Source organism: Musca domestica, unplaced genomic scaffold, assembly GCF_030504385.1.
Source record: "Musca domestica strain aabys unplaced genomic scaffold, Musca_domestica.polishedcontigs.V.1.1 15, whole genome shotgun sequence".
Classification (NCBI taxonomy): domain Eukaryota; kingdom Metazoa; phylum Arthropoda; class Insecta; order Diptera; family Muscidae; genus Musca; species Musca domestica.
In genome coordinates this window covers 1,721,496-1,740,161 of record NW_026712207.1, presented here as the reverse complement: position 1 = coordinate 1,740,161, position 18,666 = coordinate 1,721,496, and the positions used below count along the sequence as shown (strand labels likewise).

Sequence of the window (18,666 nt, the reverse complement as noted above, 5' to 3'; positions counted from 1 at the left end):
GGCTGTTTGAAGGCCATCAAATTCGTGCCAAAGGTGACCAATTCGAACAAATCTAAAGTTATTCTAAAATTTGATGCTATTTCCGACATTTTTTGCTTTCATTCAATAAATATTTTTAAAAAATGTAAACATTATGGCACTTTTTTTTATCTAAATACGAAAATTCTAGAAAAGAGGGAGGAACTTTCCCCCTCTATTTAGGGTTTTTCTGCGATGTAAAATTTCAAAACGCCAAATACACGCGTCTTCCATTTAGCCATACTTTAATAATTCGCTGGCCTTTCCCCGTAATTTTTAAAAAAATTGAATTTTGTCGCACAGTGTTATTTAGGACAGTTTTTAGAGTCTATTTTTTTAGGGAGTCTCTGGCCAATTAACGTTTATTTAAAAATAATATTTTCAAGGTCTGTCTGGCCATTTAACCGAGATTATTTTTTCAACTACTCTCTGGTCATTAGATCTGGAATTTTAAGTTATTTGACTACTGTCTGACCAGTAAAAGAGGGCTTTTAAATATTTCCCAAACTCACCATCTGGAAACCATGAAATGTATTTTAAAAGCCATTTATTCAAGGACTGTCTTCCCATTTAAACTGGATTTTTAAATGTTATTTTTTCAACTACTGACTGGCCATTTAACAAAAATCTTTAAAAGTAAATTTTTTCATCTACTGACTGGCCATTTAAAATGGAATTTCAGAGGCATTTCTTTCAGCTACTGCCTGGCCATTTAATTTGGATTTTTAAACGTTGTTTTTTCAACTAACATCTGGCCATTAGACGTGGATTTTAAGGTAGTTTTTTTCAACTACCATCTGGCCATTTAAATTGGATTTTTTAATCTTATCATTTCAACTAATGTTTAGCCAACTAACTTGGATTTTGACACTTATTCTTCAAAGGACAGCCTTTGAAGGACTTTCTTACCATTTAACATGGATTTTTTTAAAGTTATTTTTCAACTTTCATATAAAAGGATTTTTAAATCTTATTTTTTTAAATTCTGCCTGGCCATTAAACGAGGACTTTTAAACAAATTTTTTTCGACTACTGACCGGTAATTTAAAATGGATTTTTTAAGGTTAATTTTTTAGCTATTGTATGTCCATTTAACCTGGATTTTTAAAGCCTATTTTTTCAAGGACTGTCTGGCCATTTATTTTTTCAAGGACTGCCTTGCCATTTCATTTGGATTTTTAAGTTTTTTTTTTCAACTACTGTCTGGCCATATAACGTGGATTTTTAAAGTAAATTTTTTTAACCATTGGGCATTTAAGTAGGATTTTTAAATCCAACTAACCTAGATTTTTAAAACCTATTTTTTCAAGGACTGTCTGGCCATTTATCCTAAATTTTTAAAGCGTATTTTTTTAAGGACTGCCTTGCCATTTCATTTGGAATTTTTGAAGTTTTTTTTCAACTATCGTCTCGTCATTTAACGTCGATTTTTAAAGTAATTTTTTTTAACCATTGGCCATTTAAATAAGATTTTTAAATCCAACTAAAGTGGATTTTAACACCTATACTTCAAAGGAAAGCCTGACTAATTAATTTAAATTTTTAAAGTCTATTTCATTTGGAATTTTTGAAGTTTTTTTTCAACTATCGTCTCGTCATTTAACGTCGATTTTTAAACTAATTTTTTTTAACCATTGGCCATTTAAATAAGATTTTTAAATCCAACTAAAGTGGATTTTAACACCTATACTTCAAAGGAAAGCCTGACTAATTAATTTAAATTTTTAAAGTCTATTTCTGGGATATTGACCCCATAATACTCACCTAAAAAGTAATGCCTAAATGTATCGGCATCATATAATGAGCATGCTCCATGCTTGCCACAAACTGATTTCCATACGAGACATGCTGAATCCACCACAGCTCCGTATATAATTGGACAAGGAACATTGCCAAACAGACCAATGGCCGATTGTATGACACCCATGGCCATGGCTTTATCTAAAAAATTATTAAAAATAATTGAATTATCAATACAACATCATAATATAATTTGTAAATAATTTAGCCTACCCTTTGGATGGGTGCAACGCATGACCAACAACATGCTGCCCACCTCCGATGTGGAGTGCATAAAAACGCACACGGCAAATATAATTATGAAAATAATGAAATTTTTGCAATTACTATCACAATAGCCACTGCTAGCCTCAAAGGTGGGTAGGGTGGTACCAAAAGCTTCAGTAACTGGAAAGGGAAAGAAATGACAATTTTTACTTCTTTCATTGAATTGTGATAAAATTTCCCAAACTCACCATCTGGAATGCATGTACAGTTCGAAAATACCGTATGATTATCACTGCTACGCATACTGGCCGTGGAACAGCCAGCATGGCAGGGAGATATGTAAATTTTTCCATCAATGCCACAAATTGGGGCAAATTGTTCCTTGTCACATGAACAGAGATTGGCAGCACTGCAGGCTGGCTCAATTGTGGCGGGTCTAAAACATATAAATTACATTTTAACATAACATAACTTTCCAAAATATGTCCACCCCATACTTACCCAATACTATTGGCCGTTTTATAACCGGCAAAATCATTCATATTACAGCCGACAAACATTAATATGACCATCCCGGCCGAGTAGACCAAAGCTGTTAAGGCTATCCAGGCGGCCACCGATCTTGCAGTGGGTTTCAATTTTAGAATGACCAAACCCGATATGACAATACCAATACCCATAACCAAAATACCACAAAAGGCTGCAATCATATTGGCATCATAGGGAGCCAAACGGAATTGCGTTTCCAAATATTTCGGCAGGAAAGTGTAGAGACCGGCAATGGGCAGCAAATGGAATACACAAGATGCGGTACGGAACATCAATATATCATTGCTCAATTGACGCCTGACCGTTTTGGGGAAATCTGAAAATGAAAAAATATATAATATAAATAATGTGTCGAATAAATACTTTAAATATTTTTATTTTAGAGAGTTTGACCATAATTTTACAAAATCTCAGTTCTATAGAGACAAGTTTGAGGCTCAAACTTTTCTATACGGATAAGTTTGAGGCTCAAACTTTTCTATACGGATAAGTTTGAGGCTCAAACTTTTCTATACGGATAAGTTTGAGGCTCAAACTTTTCTATACGGATAAGTTTGAGGCTCAAACTTTTCTATACGGATAAGTTTGAGGCTCAAACTTTTCTATACGGATAAGTTTGAGGCTCAAACTTTTCTATACGGATAAGTTTGAGGCTCAAACTTTTCTATACGGATAAGTTTGAGGCTCAAACTTTTCTATACGGATAAGTTTGAGGCTCAAACTTTTCTATACGGATAAGTTTAAAGCTCAAACTTTTCTATACGGATAAGTTTGAGGCTCAAACTTTTCTATACGGATAAGTTTGAGGCTCAAACTTTTCTATACGGATAAGTTTGAGGCTCAAACTTTTCTATACGGATAAGTTTGAGGCTCAAACTTTTCTATACGGATAAGTTTGAGGCTCAAACTATTCTATGAAGACAAGTTTGAGGCTCAAACTATTCTATGAAGACAAGTTTGAGGCTGAAACTATTCTATGAAGACAAGTTTGAGGCTCAAACTATTCTATGAAGACAAGTTTGAGGCTCAAACTATTCTATGAAAATAAGTTCGAGGCTCAAACTTTTCTATGAAGATAGGTTTGAGCCTCAAACTTTTCTATGAAGATAGGTTTGAGCCTCAAACTTTTCTATGAAGATAGGTTTGAGCCTCAAACTTTTCTATGAAGATAGGTTTGAGCCTCAAACTTTTCTATGAAGATAGGTTTGAGCCTCAAACTTTTCTATGAAGATAGGTTTGAGCCCCAAACTTTTCTATGAAGATAGGTTTGAGCCTCAAACTTTTCTATGAAAATAGGTTTGAGCCTCAAACTTTTCTATGAAAATAGGTTTGAGCCTCAAACTTTTCTATGAAAATAAGTTTGAGCCTCAAACTTTTCTATGAAAATAGGTTTGAGCATAAAACTTATATGAAAATAGGTTTGAGCGTGAAACTTTTCTATAAAGATAAGTTTTAGCCTCAAGCATTTTTTTAATGAAGATTAGTTTGAGCCTCAAACTTTTCAATGAAAATTAGTTGGAGCACCAAACTTTTTCTCAAAAATGTTTTTCTTTCAAATAAAATACACACCCTTTAATCTTGGTTTCTCTTCAGGTTCCACTGGTGTTTCAGCCACCTTTTCACCCTCTGCGGCACTGGGAGCTGCCGGTGGTGGTTTCTTGCCCCTCAATTCACGGGGAAATGAAAACATGGCAATCGATGAGAGCAACATCAAAGTACCAATACCCACTGGACCCAACCACCAGGCACCAATCCAACGTGGATCACTGGCATCGAAACCAGGATTTGAAAAATTCACATACCAACGGGTACAGAATGAGCCAACAATGAAACCCGAAGCAGGACCCAAAATCCTTACACCAATTGTGATGGCCATGTACATGGGTGATTGTTTGCTGGCCACATTGTCATCGATGTAGGGTATGCCCAAAGTGGAGACGGCCGTTTGGCCAATACCCGAGCTAAGCAAGCTGCCAAAGAAAATGCACAGTACAATGACGGTTATTTTAGAGTGAGATGCCTGTTCGATTTTGCGATCTTCATTGCATTCTGAAAAGGAAGAGAATGGAATAATAAATTTGGTAATCAAAGGAAAGAAGTTAGGTTCCTACACTTACCCGTGGTGGAGTTTTGTGTGTGATTGCCCAAAACACAGAGATTCAAATCCAAATGTTGAGTACCCAACTGAGACAGGGTAACACTGCTAGATTCATTGTTCACGCCCCACGTCAATTCGCCAGCCAAATTGCTTGCCGCCAGATCCTCCATGGGATCTTGGCGATTTTTATTGAACGACATGGCCGTGGTCTGTAGGAGATCTTTACCAAATATGAAATGTGGCAGGGCACAGGAGAATGCCGCTATCGAAAAGAGAACCATGCCACAGGCAATCCAACGTGGTCGATGACCTCGCCCGGCAAAATATGTCAGCAACATGGCCGTACTGATTTGACCCATTTCACTGGCACTCAGTAGAAAACCCGTAGTCTTTGACTTGATCTGAAACAGCTTCTCGATGGTAGTGATGACCGATACAAAATAGGTCATGTACATACCCTGCAGGACATAGGCGACTAGAAACACCACCATAAAGACATGGGTGGAGGCCAATTTGCTGGCCCATCTGGGTCTAAAGCCGAAGAGGCCACAACCCTCCCCGTTGGCCTTGAGCGAATCCAGATCTAGATCTTCGCTTTCATGTTTCTGCTTGTACAGGCCCGTCAGGGGATCCAGTTCGTCATACTTGTCCGTGTGGCCTATACCATTCTTGCCATTCACCAGCGATCCATTGTTATTCGACTGCAGCGGTGAGTGGTGCATCATTTCATTCTTTAGATTCTTCAGTTCTTCATTATTATTGCTACCTGTCCCGGCATAAATATCCGAATTCGCCTCACCCAAACCGCCGTCCAGAGAGAGGTTATCATCGTTGCTTGTTGCCTGTTTATTGTTGCTGCCATTCTGCAAGAGCGGAGTCCAGGCCTGATTGGAATCCCGCCTTTGGCCATTTACCATATGGACCGGTGATTTGTCATCGCCGGCACCTGATCCATTTGCATTCGAGCTATAACCATTTTCATGACCATTACTTAAAGCTTGTGATTTGAGATTCCCGTTATTACCGTTCAGATGATTTATTGTTGCATTGTTGACAACAACATCACTAAAACCGTCTGAATTCATTGCAGTTGTTTTAGGTTCGATTTGAGGAAATGTTTCAGAGAATTTCGACTTATCGATGAGACCATGAGCTGTGTTTTTGTTGTTGGCGTTGGCGTTGTTGTTGTTGATGTGATTGGTTGCAGTGTGTTGTTCCCTAAGTTTTGTTTTGCGATTTTCTATATTGATTTGAAATCCATGTTCTTGGAGATTAGAACATGTTTGTTGTTGTTTTTTAAGATTTTAATTTTATTGTAATCGAACGCGAGTTTTGAGGTAGATTTGTTGATTACGGCAGTATCTGGAAAGAGGAGGAAGAGAAATGTTTATTAATCGTTAAAGAAATATTGAAAGCCATACTATCTTTTTTAAATATTAGGTCACTAACTTTATGTGAAAAATAATAGGTTCGAACTCTTCTATGGGAGAAGGTTTGAGGCTCAAACTCTTCTCTGGAAGAAGGTTTGAAGCCCAAATTCTTCTATGAAAGAAGTTTTGATGCTCAAACTCTTCTATGAAAGAAGGTTTGATGCTCAAACTCTTCTATGAAAGAAGGTTTGATGCTCAAACTCTTCTATGAAAGAAGGTTTGATGCTCAAACTCTTCTATGAAAGAAGGTTTGAGGCTCAAACTCTTCTATGGGAGAAGATTTAAGGCTCAAACTCTTCAATGGAAGAAGGTTTGAGGCTCAAACTCTTCTATGGAAGAAGGTTTGAGACTCAAACTCTTCTATGGAAGAAGGTTTGAGGCTCAAACTCTTCTATGGAAGAAGGTTTGAGGCTCAAACTCTTCTATGGAAGAAGGTTTGAGGCTCAAACTCTTCTATGGAAGAAGGTTTGAGGCTCAAACTCTTCTATGGAAGAAGGTTTGAGGCTCAAACTCTTCTATGGAAGAAGGTTTGACTCTCAAACTCTTCTATGGAAGAAGGTTTGAAGCTCAAACTCTTCTTTGGGGGGAGGTTTGGGGTTCAAACTCTTCTATGGAAGAAGGTTTGAGGCTCAAACTCTTCTATGGAAGAAGGTTTGAGGCTTAAACTTTTCTATGAAGATAAGTTTGAGGCTTAAACTTTTCTATGAAGATAAGTTTGAGGTTCAAACTTTTCTATGAAGATAAGTTTGAGGCTCAAACTTTTCTATGAAGATAAGTTTGAGGCTCAAACTTTTCTATGAAGATAAGTTTGAGGCTCAAACTTTTCTATGAAGATAAGTTTGAGGCTCAAACTTTTCTATGAAGATAAGTTTGAGGCTCAAACTTTTCTATGAAGATAAGTTTGAGGCTCAAACTTTTCTATGAAGATAAGTTTGAGGCTCAAACTTTTCTATGAAGATAAGTTTGAGGCTCAAACTTTTCTATGAAGATAAGTTTGAGGCTCAAACTTGTCTATGAAGATAAGTTTGAGGCTCAAACTTTTCTATGAAGATAAGTTTGAGGTTCAAACTTTTCTATGACGATAGGTTTGAGCCTCAAACATTTCGATGAAGATGGAGAAGGTTTGATGACAGATTCTTTTTTCTTCAAGCGTGACATAAAATCCGTACTGTTCGATAAGAAATTTCAAAATCTATTTCCTGTGCAATTCATCCCAAAAATAATTCAATCCATGTTGTTGATTGGAATTTTGAAGTGTGTGCTTTACAACTGGGGCGTAAACGCTTCTGATAATTTTCATTTTCAATGTTTACTTTATTCTGAGCAATAATTGCAAAATCTTGCATTTGTGTGTTTGTATGTGCGTTCGTTCGCTCGTTGTTTACCGATGAGGGCGCCGGGGCTAACCACAAATGCAATAAGAATTGTAGTTGTTTTTGCTGCGAAAAGTAAAAAGTTTCACTTTCATTACATCGGCACGATTACAAATCAAACAGAGGAAAGAAAAAAAACGCAAATGTAAATATGTTTACATTTTCAAGAAGATGGATTCCGCACCTTATTACCAGATGGAATTCTTGACACTATATCTATTTCAATTTTTTTAACACTGGTGATGTTGTAGTTTTAAGGGGGTTAAGTAGGTGTTTCGAATTTAACTGTTGGCCACTAACTGACTGCAAAACATCAAATCAATCTTCAACAAAAGTTAAATGCAAACACCAAAAAACACACATTGCAGGCTTATCAGTTGAACGCTTAACCGGCGTCGCCAGTGTTACCGTCTCTCATCCGATTCTTGCTGTGCAAACTGCAAGTTCTGCACGAATGACTGCATGATAACTGACACTGCACTAAAATGGCAATAAACGTTGAGGAGAACTTAGTCATTATGATTGATGTTCGGTTTATCAGCAGACGGAAAGGGTTCTGGAGAAGTTCAATCAACCTGAAGATGTGTGATGATTTCTGAGACATCAACAACAAAGAAGAGCAAAGATGCAATTTAAAAATGTATTATTTTCAAAATTTTCAAAGGAATAGTTCATAAAATTTTTCTAAAAATTTTAAAATTCCAAAATTTTGTGTTTTAGATTATCCTCATATTTTGTTAAGGGAAATTTTCATTTCCAATAGTCCTTGGAAAATGACATTGAAAATAATTTATTTACTGATAACGCTGCTCTAGTGTCGGTGATCTTCAATCCAATAAAACAAAATTATCTTATCAAACATTTATTTTCGTAACTTTTTTTTGGGGGGAAATGCGTCAGCATTGCACAAACAATAACAATAAAAAAATGTGCAAACGATTTTAATACATTTGGTGCAATTTGTTGGTAGTTTGCAGAAAAATGACATAACGAATAAATATTAGTGGGGTCTATTGGTTGGTAACTGCAGAGAGATTAAACAACTGTTTTAATTGAAGCGTTAAAAGTGAGAGATGGAGTTGAGCTGAAAGTTCGCATAGGCAAGTTTAAAGCTCAAATTTGTTCGCTAAGAAAAGTTCGAGTCTCAAATTTGTACCCATAGAAAAAGTTTGAGGCTCAAACTAGTTTTAAGCTGAAACATCTTCGCATAGATAAGTTTGAGACTCAAACTTAATCGCATAGACAAGTTTGAGGCTCAAACTTAATCGCATAGACAAGTTTGAGGCTCAAACTTAATCGCATAGACAAGTTTGAGGCTCAAACTTAATCGCATAGACAAGTTTGAGGCTCAAACTTAATCGCATAGACAAGCTTGAGGCTCAAACATAATCGCATAGACAAGTTTGAGGCTCAAACTTAATCGCATAGACAAGTTTGAGGCTCAAACTTAATCGCATAGACAAGTTTGAGGCTCAAACTTAATCGCATAGACAAGTTTGAGGCTCAAACTTAATCGCATAGACAAGTTTGAGGCTCAAACTTAATCGCATAGACAAGTTTGAGGCTCAAACTTAATCGCATAGACAAGTTTGAGGCTCAAACTTAATCGCATAGACAAGTTTGAGGCTCAAACTTAATCGCATAGACAAGTTTGAGGCTCAAACATGTTCGCATAGACAAGTTTGAGGTTCAAACATGTTCGTATAGACAAGTTTGAGGCTCAAACATGTTCGCATAGAACATTTTCAGGCTCAAACATGTTCGCATAGAACATTTTCAGGCTCAAATATGTTCGCATAGAACATTTTGAGGGTCAAACCTAATCGCACAGAAAAGTTTGAGGCTCAAACATGTTCGCATAGAAGAGTTAGAGGCTCAAACATGTTCGCATAGAAGAGTTTGGGGCTCAAACATGTTCCCATAGAAGAGTTTGAGGCTCAAACATGTTCGCATAGAAGAGTTTGAGGCTCAAACATGTTCGCATAGAGGCTCAAACATGTTCGCGTAGAACAGTTTGAGGCTCAAACATGTTCGCATAGAAGAGTTTGAGGCTCAAACATGTTCGCATGGAAGAGTTAGAGGCTCAAACATATTCGCATAGAAGAGTTTGAGGCTCAAACATGTTCCCATAGACAAGTTTGAGGCTCAAACATGTTCGCATAGACAAGTTTGAGGCTCAAACATGTTCGCATAGACAAGTTTGAGGCTCAAACATGTTCGCATAGACAAGTTTGAGGCTCAAACATGTTCGCATAGACAAGTTTGAGGCTCAAACATGTTCGCATAGAACAGTTTGAGGCTCAAACATGTTCGCATAGAACATTTTGAGGCTCAAACATGTTCGCATAGAACAGTTTGAGGCTCAAACATGTTCGCATAGAACAGTTTGAGGCTCAAACATGTTCGCATAGAACAGTTTGAGGCTCAAACATGTTCTCAGAGAAAAGTTTGAGGCTCAAACATGTTCGCATAGAACCGTTTGAGGCTCAAACATGTTCGCATAGAACCGTTTGAGGCTCAAACATGTTCGCATAGATGAGTTTGAGGCTCAAACATGTTCGCATAGAAGAGTTTGAGGCTCAAACATGTTCGCATAGAAGAGTTTGAGGCTCAAACATGTTCGCATAGACAAGTTTGAGGCTCAAACATGTTCGCATAGACAAGTTTGAGGCTCAAACATGTTCGCATAGACAAGTTTGAGGCTCAAACATGTTCGCATAGACAAGTTTGAGGCTCTAACATGTTCGCATAGACAAGTTTGAGGCTCTAACATGTTCGCATAGACAAGTTTGAGGCTCAAACATGTTCGCATAGAAGAGTTTGAGGCTCAAACATGTTCGCATAGAAGAGTTTGAGGCTCAAACATGTTCGCATAGAAGAGTTTGAGGCTCAAACATGTTCGCATAGAACATTTTGAGGCTCAAACATGTTCGCATAGAACATTTTGAGGCTCAAACATGTTCGCATAGAACATTTTGAGGCTCAAACATGTTCGCATAGAACATTTTGAGGCTCAAACATGTTCGCATAGAACAGTTTGAGGCTCAAACATGTTCGCATAGAACAGTTTGAGGCTCAAACATGTTCCCAGAGAAAAGTTTGAGGCTCCAACATGTTCGCATAGAACCCTTTGAGGCTCAAACATGTTCGCATAGAACCGTTTGAGGCTCAAACATGTTCGCATAGAACCGTTTGAAGCTCAAACATGTTCGCATAGAACCGTTTGAGGCTCAAACATGTTCGCATAGAACCATTTGAAGCTCAAACATGTTCGCATAGAACAGTTTGAGGCTCAAACATGTTCGCATAGAACAGTTTGAGGCTCAAACATGTTCGCATAGAACATTTTGAGGCTCACACATGTTCGGAAAAAAAATTTAGAGGCTCAAACATGTTCGCTTAGAAAATTTTGATGCCCATAATTGTTTATAAAGCACAGTTTGAGACTCAAATTAGTTCATACAGATGAGTTTGAGGCTCAAGCTAGTTAATACGAAATAGTTTCAGGCTCAAACTTCTCCGTATAGAAATATTAGAAGTTCAAACTTGTATGAAGCTCAACTTCTCTTATATTGTAGATTAGTTTCGTCAGTAAATTTCAATATTATATCATCAGGCATAGCTCACCTTTAGTATCGAATTTGTTATATATTTGTTTGTTATATATTTGTTATATTTATTTTTCTTATCTTGTTTATACTCTACTAGATGTGTTTCCATTTTTGTATGCACCTCTACTAAACAGCCCGTCACATCCGCCATATCTGTCTGTATGAGTGCATGAATGTTTGATTTTGGTAATGCAACAACGCAAATAATTGGCGGTGCCGATAATGAAAGTGAAATTCATTTTAGAAATATTTGCTAACCTTGAATTTATATCAGCTGCGAATGGAGTTCATTGACAGATTGGTTTGTGGGTTTTGTACCTCTTGACATGTGGAGTTGTTCTAAACAAAAATTATAATCAATAAATGAATGCATTTGTTTTAATTTTTAATATCAATACTGGGTGCATTATTGCGTAGAAGAAATTGGGTTTGAAATCATTCGATATGAATAAATTTGAAAGAATTTGTTGGTGCGTTTCAGAAATGCTAGAATGTAAAAGTTTTTACTACGACAACCGATACCAGATCATATACAGGGTGAGATAAAAAACTGCAACAAAGTCCAACCTTGCTTTCCAAAATACTCCAGACACAATAGTCCAAAGAAATGCTATCCGGAGATTTTGGCCATTGTGCGCTGGAAATGAATCGAGGAACTTCATTTTGTAACCATTTTTGGGTGGCGCGTGCTGAGTGCGATGGTGCTGAGTCCTGTTGAAATGTCTAAGGTCTGCGGCCAAAATGTTTGCGTGCCCAAGGCTTTAATACACCCTCCAGAATATTTTCGCGATAATATTCGGCATTTATTCTGATGCCACAGTCAATTAATATGAACGGAGAGCGACCATCGGCTGTTATGGCGGCCCACACCAATACCATTAACGGGTGTTCCTCAAAGCCCTCTTTTTCTCCAAAAGCTGTCCAAAATGTTCTACCCAAAACTGCACAAATCGAACAATCGATTATTTGTTTCGGCACTATCCAAATGCCTCTTGCCCCAAGTTGATAATAAAACTGTCGATAATGCGTTTTTCCCTCTATTCAGTTTCAAAACAACAGCCGCTACGACCGATCGCAACAATTATATGGTGACAGAAAACAACAACAACAACAAATACGAATAACAATAGCCGCGACATGCTCGAATATATCATTTAATTGGTGTTTTGTCATTGTTTAAGTAATGGTGACCTTCACATTGAAAATTTTTTGGTCGAAAATGAAAACAGAGTTCGTGTGTTATATGAGAGCATCATGTGTCGGTTGGGGTGGGGGGAGGAGTGGTATTGAAATTATTTCGGTATTTTTATTTTTTTTTTTTTTCTCATTTTATAGTAGCAGCAGCAGAAATTTCAATACACTACGCATGCATAATGCAAAATCAGCATTGAAGAAGCCCCGCTCAATCTGAAAACTGAGAAGAGGCTTCGGCTAGTGGGTCTACTTGTACTTCGTGGCTGGCTGCTACATATTATTACAGTTTCATTTAATTCATTTAATTTGTTGCTGTTATAATTTGCCATAATTGAGCTACGACACAGCAAAAACAGAAGCACAACAATAACAACAATTATAATAAAAACTTATACAAAATCAAGAGGAAAATACACACATATGTGTGTAGATAACTCAGAATACATTTTATTTAAAATGTTGTTTTTTGCTGCTGCTGGTACTATGTAGATTTGTACATGTGTCAAAATTGCAATCTGTAGTCATCATCACTAACTGATTAACAGCGGCAATGAATGTGGGAAATTTATAATGGAAATTGTTGTAAGAAATTAAAATAATTTTCAAATATTTTTGGATAGAAAAATATAGAAGAAATGTTAACGTTTCTTCATTGAACAAATGATTTTTTTAAAGAGTTTGAGGCTCAAACATGTTCGTATAGAACAGTTTGAGGCTCAAACATGTTCGTATAGAAGAGTTTGAGGCTCAAACATGTTCGTATAGAAGAGTTTGAGGCTCAAACATGTTCGCATAGAAGAGTTTGAGGCTCAAACATGTTCGCATAGAAGCCTCAAACTTTTTTCTACGAACATGTTTGAGCCTCAAACTTTTCTCTACGAACATGTTTGAGCCTCAAACTTTTCTCTACGAACATGTTTGAGCCTCAAACTTTTCTCTACGAACATGTTTGAGCCTCAAACTTCTGTCTGCGAACATGTTTGAGCCTCAAACTTCTGTCTGCGAACATGTTTGAGCCTCTAACTTTTCTCTACGAACATGTTTGAACCTCAAACTTTTCTCTACGGACATGTTTGAGCCTCAAACTTTTCTCTACGAACATTTTTGAGCCTCAAACTTTTCTCTACGAACATGTTTGAGCCTCAAACTTTTCTCTACGAACATGGTTGAGCCTCAAACTTCTGTCTGCGAACATTTTTGAGCCTCAATCTTTTCTCTACGAACATGTTTGAGCCTCAAACTTTTCTCTACGAACATGTTTGAGCCTCAAACTTTTTTCTGCGAACATGTTTGAGCCTTAAACTTTTTTCTGCGAACATGTTTGAGCCTTAAACATTTCTCTACGGACATGTTTGAGCCTCAAACTTTTCTCTACGAACATTTTTGAGCCTCAAACTTCTGTCTGCGAACATGTTTGAACCTCTAACTTTTCTCTACGAACATGTTTGAACCTCAAACTTTTCTCTACGGACATGTTTGAGCCTCAAACTTTTCTCTACGAACATTTTTGAGCCTCAAACTTTTCTCTACGAACATGTTTGAGCCTCAAACTTTTTTCTGCGAACATGTTTGAGCCTTAAACTTTTTTCTGCGAACATGTTTGAGCCTTAAACTTTTCTCTACGAACATGTTTGAGCCTCAAACTTTTCTCTACGAACATGTTTGAGCCTCAAACTTTTCTCTACGAACATGTTTGAGCCTCAAACTTTTCTCTACGAACTTGTTTGAGCCTCGAACTTTTCTCTGCGAACATGTTTGAGCCTCAAACTTTTCTCTACGAACATTTTTGAGCCTCAAACTTCTGTCTGCGAACATGTTTGAGCCTCTAACTTTTCTCTACGAACATGTTTGAACCTCAAACTTTTCTCTACGGACATGTTTGAGCCTTAAACATTTCTCTACGGACATGTTTGAGCCTCAAACTTTTCTCTACGAACATTTTTGAGCCTCAAACTTCTGTCTGCGAACATGTTTGAGCCTCTAACTTTTCTCTACGAACATGTTTGAACCTCAAACTTTTCTCTACGGACATGTTTGAGCCTCAAACTTTTCTCTACGAACATTTTTGAGCCTCAAACTTTTCTCTACGAACATGTTTGAGCCTCAAACTTTTCTCTACGAACATGTTTGAGCCTCAAACTTTTTTCTGCGAACATGTTTGAGCCTTAAATTTTTTTCTGCGAACATGTTTGAGCCTTAAACTTTTCTCTACGAACATGTTTGAGCCTCAAACTTTTCTCTACGAACATGTTTGAGCCTCAAACTTTTCTCTACGAACATGTTTGAGCCTCGAACTTTTTTCTGCGAACATGTTTGAGTCTCAAACTCTTCTCTGCGAACATGTTTGAGCCTCTAACTTTACTCTACGAACATGTTTGAACCTCAAACTTTTCTCTACGGACATGTTTGAGCCTCAAACTTTTCTCTACGAACATGTTTGAGCCTCAAACTTTTCTATACGAATATGTTTGAGCTTCAAACTTTTCTCTACAAACATGTTTGAGCCTCAAACTGATCTCTACAAACATGTTTGAACCTCAAACTGATCTCTACAAACATGTTTGAACCTCAAACTTTTCTCTGCGAACATGTTTGAGTCTCAAACTCTTCTCTGCGAACATGTTTGAGCCTCTAACTTTTCCCTACGAACATGTTTGAACCTCAAGCTTTTCTCTACGGACATGTTTGAGTCTCAAACTTTTCTCTACGAACATGTTTGAGCCTCTTACTTTTCTCTACGAACATGTTTGAGCCTCAAACTTTTCTCTACGAACATGTTTGAGCCTCAAACTTTTCTCTACGAACATGTTTGGGCCTCAAAATGTTTTATACGAACATGTTTGGTCCTCAAAGTGTTCTCTACGAACATATTTGAGCCTCAAACTTTTCTCTACGAACATGTTTGGGCCTCAAAATGTTCTATACGAACATGTTTGAGCTTCCAACATTTCAATGCGAACATGTTTGAGCTTCGAACATTTCTATGCGAACATGTTTGAGCCTCAAACTTTTCTCTACGAACATGTTTGAGCCTCAAACTTTTCTCTACGAACATGTTTGAGCCTCGAACTTCTGTCTGCGAACATGTTTGAGCCTCAAACTTCTGTCTGCGAACATGTTTGAGCCTCTAACTTTGAACCTCAAGCTTTTCTCTACGGACATGTTTGAGTCTCAAACTTTTCTCTACGAACATGTTTGAGCCTCTTACTTTTCTCTACGAACATGTTTGAGCCTCAAACTTTTCTCTACGAACATGTTTGAGCCTCAAACTTTTCTCTACGAACATGTTTGGGCCTCAAAATGTTTTATACGAACATGTTTGGTCCTCAAAGTGTTCTCTACGAACATATTTGAGCCTCAAACTTTTCTCTACGAACATGTTTGGGCCTCAAAATGTTCTATACGAACATGTTTGAGCTTCCAACATTTCAATGCGAACATGTTTGAGCTTCGAACATTTCTATGCGAACATGTTTGAGCCTCAAACTTTTCTCTACGAACATGTTTGAGCCTCAAACTTTTCTCTACGAACATGTTTGAGCCTCAAACTTTTCTCTACGAACATGTTTGAGCCTCGAACTTCTGTCTGCGAACATGTTTGAGCCTCAAACTTCTGTCTGCGAACATGTTTGAGCCTCTAACTTTTCTCTACGAACATGTTTGAACCTCAAACTTTTCTCTACGGACATGTTTGAGCCTCAAACTTTTCTCTACGAACATTTTTGAGCCTCAAACTTTTCTCTACGAACATGTTTGAGCCTCAAACTTTTCTCTACGAACATGGTTGAGCCTCAAACTTCTGTCTGCGAACATTTTTGAGCCTCAATCTTTTCTCTACGAACATGTTTGAGCCTCAAACTTTTCTCTACGAACATGTTTGAGCCTCAAACTTTTTTCTGCGAACATGTTTGAGCCTTAAACTTTTTCTGCGAACATGTTTGAGCCTTAAACATTTCTCTACGGACATGTTTGAGCCTCAAACTTTTCTCTACGAACATTTTTGAGCCTCAAACTTCTGTCTGCGAACATGTTTGAACCTCTAACTTTTCTCTACGAACATGTTTGAACCTCAAACTTTTCTCTACGGACATGTTTGAGCCTCAAACTTTTCTCTACGAACATTTTTGAGCCTCAAACTTTTCTCTACGAACATGTTTGAGCCTCAAACTTTTCTCTACGAACATGTTTGAGCCTCAAACTTTTTTCTGCGAACATGTTTGAGCCTTAAACTTTTTTCTGCGAACATGTTTGAGCCTTAAACTTTTCTCTACGAACATGTTTGAGCCTCAAACTTTTCTCTACGAACATGTTTGAGCCTCAAACTTTTCTCTACGAACATGTTTGAGCCTCAAACTTTTCTCTACGAACTTGTTTGAGCCTCGAACTTTTCTCTGCGAACATGTTTGAGCCTCAAACTTTTCTCTACGAACATGTTTGAGCCTCAAACTTTTCTCTACGAACATGTTTGAACCTCAAACTTTTCTCTACGGACATGTTTGAGCCTTAAACATTTCTCTACGGACATGTTTGAGCCTCAAACTTTTCTCTACGAACATTTTTGAGCCTCAAACTTCTGTCTGCGAACATGTTTGAGCCTCTAACTTTTCTCTACGAACATGTTTGAACCTCAAACTTTTCTCTACGGACATGTTTGAGCCTCAAACTTTTCTCTACGAACATTTTTGAGCCTCAAACTTTTCTCTACGAACATGTTTGAGCCTCAAACTTTTCTCTACGAACATGTTTGAGCCTCAAACTTTTTTCTGCGAACATGTTTGAGCCTTAAACTTTTTTCTGCGAACATGTTTGAGCCTAAAACTTTTCTCTACGAACATGTTTGAGCCTCAAACTTTTCTCTACGAACATGTTTGAGCCTCAAACTTTTCTCTACGAACATGTTTGAGCCTCGAACTTTTCTCTGCGAACATGTTTGAGTCTCAAACTCTTCTCTGCGAACATGTTTGAGCCTCTAACTTTACTCTACGAACATGTTTGAACCTCAAACTTTTCTCTACGGACATGTTTGAGCCTCAAACTTTTCTCTACGAACATGTTTGAGCCTCAAACTTTTCTCTACGAACATGTTTGAGCCTCAAACTTTTCTCTACGAACATGTTTGAGCCTCAAACTTTTCTCTACGAACATGTTTGAGCCTCAAACTTTTCTCTACAAACATGTTTGAGCCTCAAACTGATCTCTACAAACATGTTTGAACCTCAAACTGATCTCTACAAACATGTTTGAACCTCAAACTTTTCTCTGCGAACATGTTTGAGTCTCAAACTCTTCTCTGCGAACATGTTTGAGCCTCTAACTTTTCCCTACGAACATGTTTGAACCTCAAGCTTTTCTCTACGGACATGTTTGAGTCTCAAACTTTTCTCTACGAACATGTTTGAGCCTCTTACTTTTCTCTACGAACATGTTTGAGCCTCAAACTTTTCTCTACGAACATGTTTGAGCCTCAAACTTTTCTCTACGAACATGTTTGGGCCTCAAAATGTTCTATACGAACATGTTTGGTCCTCAAAGTGTTCTCTACGAACATATTTGAGCCTCAAACTTTTCTCTACGAACATGTTTGGGCCTCAAAATGTTCTATACGAACATGTTTGAGCTTCCAACATTTCAATGCGAACATGTTTGAGCTTCGAACATTTCTATGCGAACATGTTTGAGCAACGAACTGTTCTATGCAAACATGTTTGAGCCTCGAACTGTTCTATGCGAACATGTTTGAGCCTCGAACTGTTCTATGCGGACATGTTTGAGCCTCGAACTGTTCTATGCGAACATGTTTGAGCCTCCAACTGTTCTATACGAACATGTTTGAGCCTCCAACTGTTCTATACGAACATGTTTGAGCCTCCAACTGTTCTATGCGAACATGTTTGAGCCTCTAACTATTCTATGCGAACATGTTTGAGCCTCCAACTGTTCTATGCGAACATGTTTGAGCCTCCAACTGTTCTATGCGAACATGTTTGAGCCTCCAACTGTTCTATGCGAACATGTTTGAGCCTCCAACTGTTCTATGCGAACATGTTTGAGCCTCCAACTGTTCTATGCGAACATGTTTGAGCCTCCAACTGTTCTATGCGTACATGTTTGAGCCTCCAACTGATCTATGCGTACATGTTTGAGCTTCCACCTGTTCTATGCGAACATGTTCGAGCCTCCAACTGTTCTATACGAACATGTTTGAGCCTCCAACTGTTCTATGCGAACATGTTTGAGCCTCGAACATTTCTATGCGAACATGTTTGAGCCTAAAACTTTTCTCTACAAACACGTTTGAGCCTCAAACTTTTCTCTACGAACATGTTTGAGCCTCAAACTTTTCTCCACGAACATGTTTGAGCCTCAAACTGTGCTATGCGAACATG

The 18,666-nt window shown here is 37.7% G+C and overlaps 1 protein-coding gene across 2 annotated transcripts in view; it reads right to left on the bottom strand.

Annotated features, from left to right (window-relative positions):
- Nucleotides 1–18,666, bottom strand: part of LOC101897464 (solute carrier organic anion transporter family member 74D) — an 81,569-nt gene that overhangs the window by 6,136 nt on the left and 56,767 nt on the right. The window contains exons 1-7 of one of the 2 annotated variants that reach the window (XM_005183354.3): nucleotides 7,660–7,811; nucleotides 4,692–6,034; nucleotides 4,144–4,623; nucleotides 2,527–2,890; nucleotides 2,274–2,461; nucleotides 2,032–2,205; nucleotides 1,783–1,959 (exon numbers count right to left, since the gene is read on the bottom strand). In XM_005183354.3, the coding sequence (XP_005183411.1) occupies nucleotides 1,783–1,959; nucleotides 2,032–2,205; nucleotides 2,274–2,461; nucleotides 2,527–2,890; nucleotides 4,144–4,623; nucleotides 4,692–5,757 (2,449 nt within the window). In that variant the 5' untranslated portion in view covers nucleotides 5,758–6,034; nucleotides 7,660–7,811. Of the gene's footprint in view, nucleotides 1–1,782; nucleotides 1,960–2,031; nucleotides 2,206–2,273; nucleotides 2,462–2,526; nucleotides 2,891–4,143; nucleotides 4,624–4,691; nucleotides 6,035–7,659; nucleotides 7,812–18,666 lie in introns of those variants that run through there. The other variant, XM_059119475.1, reaches the window with a different exon arrangement.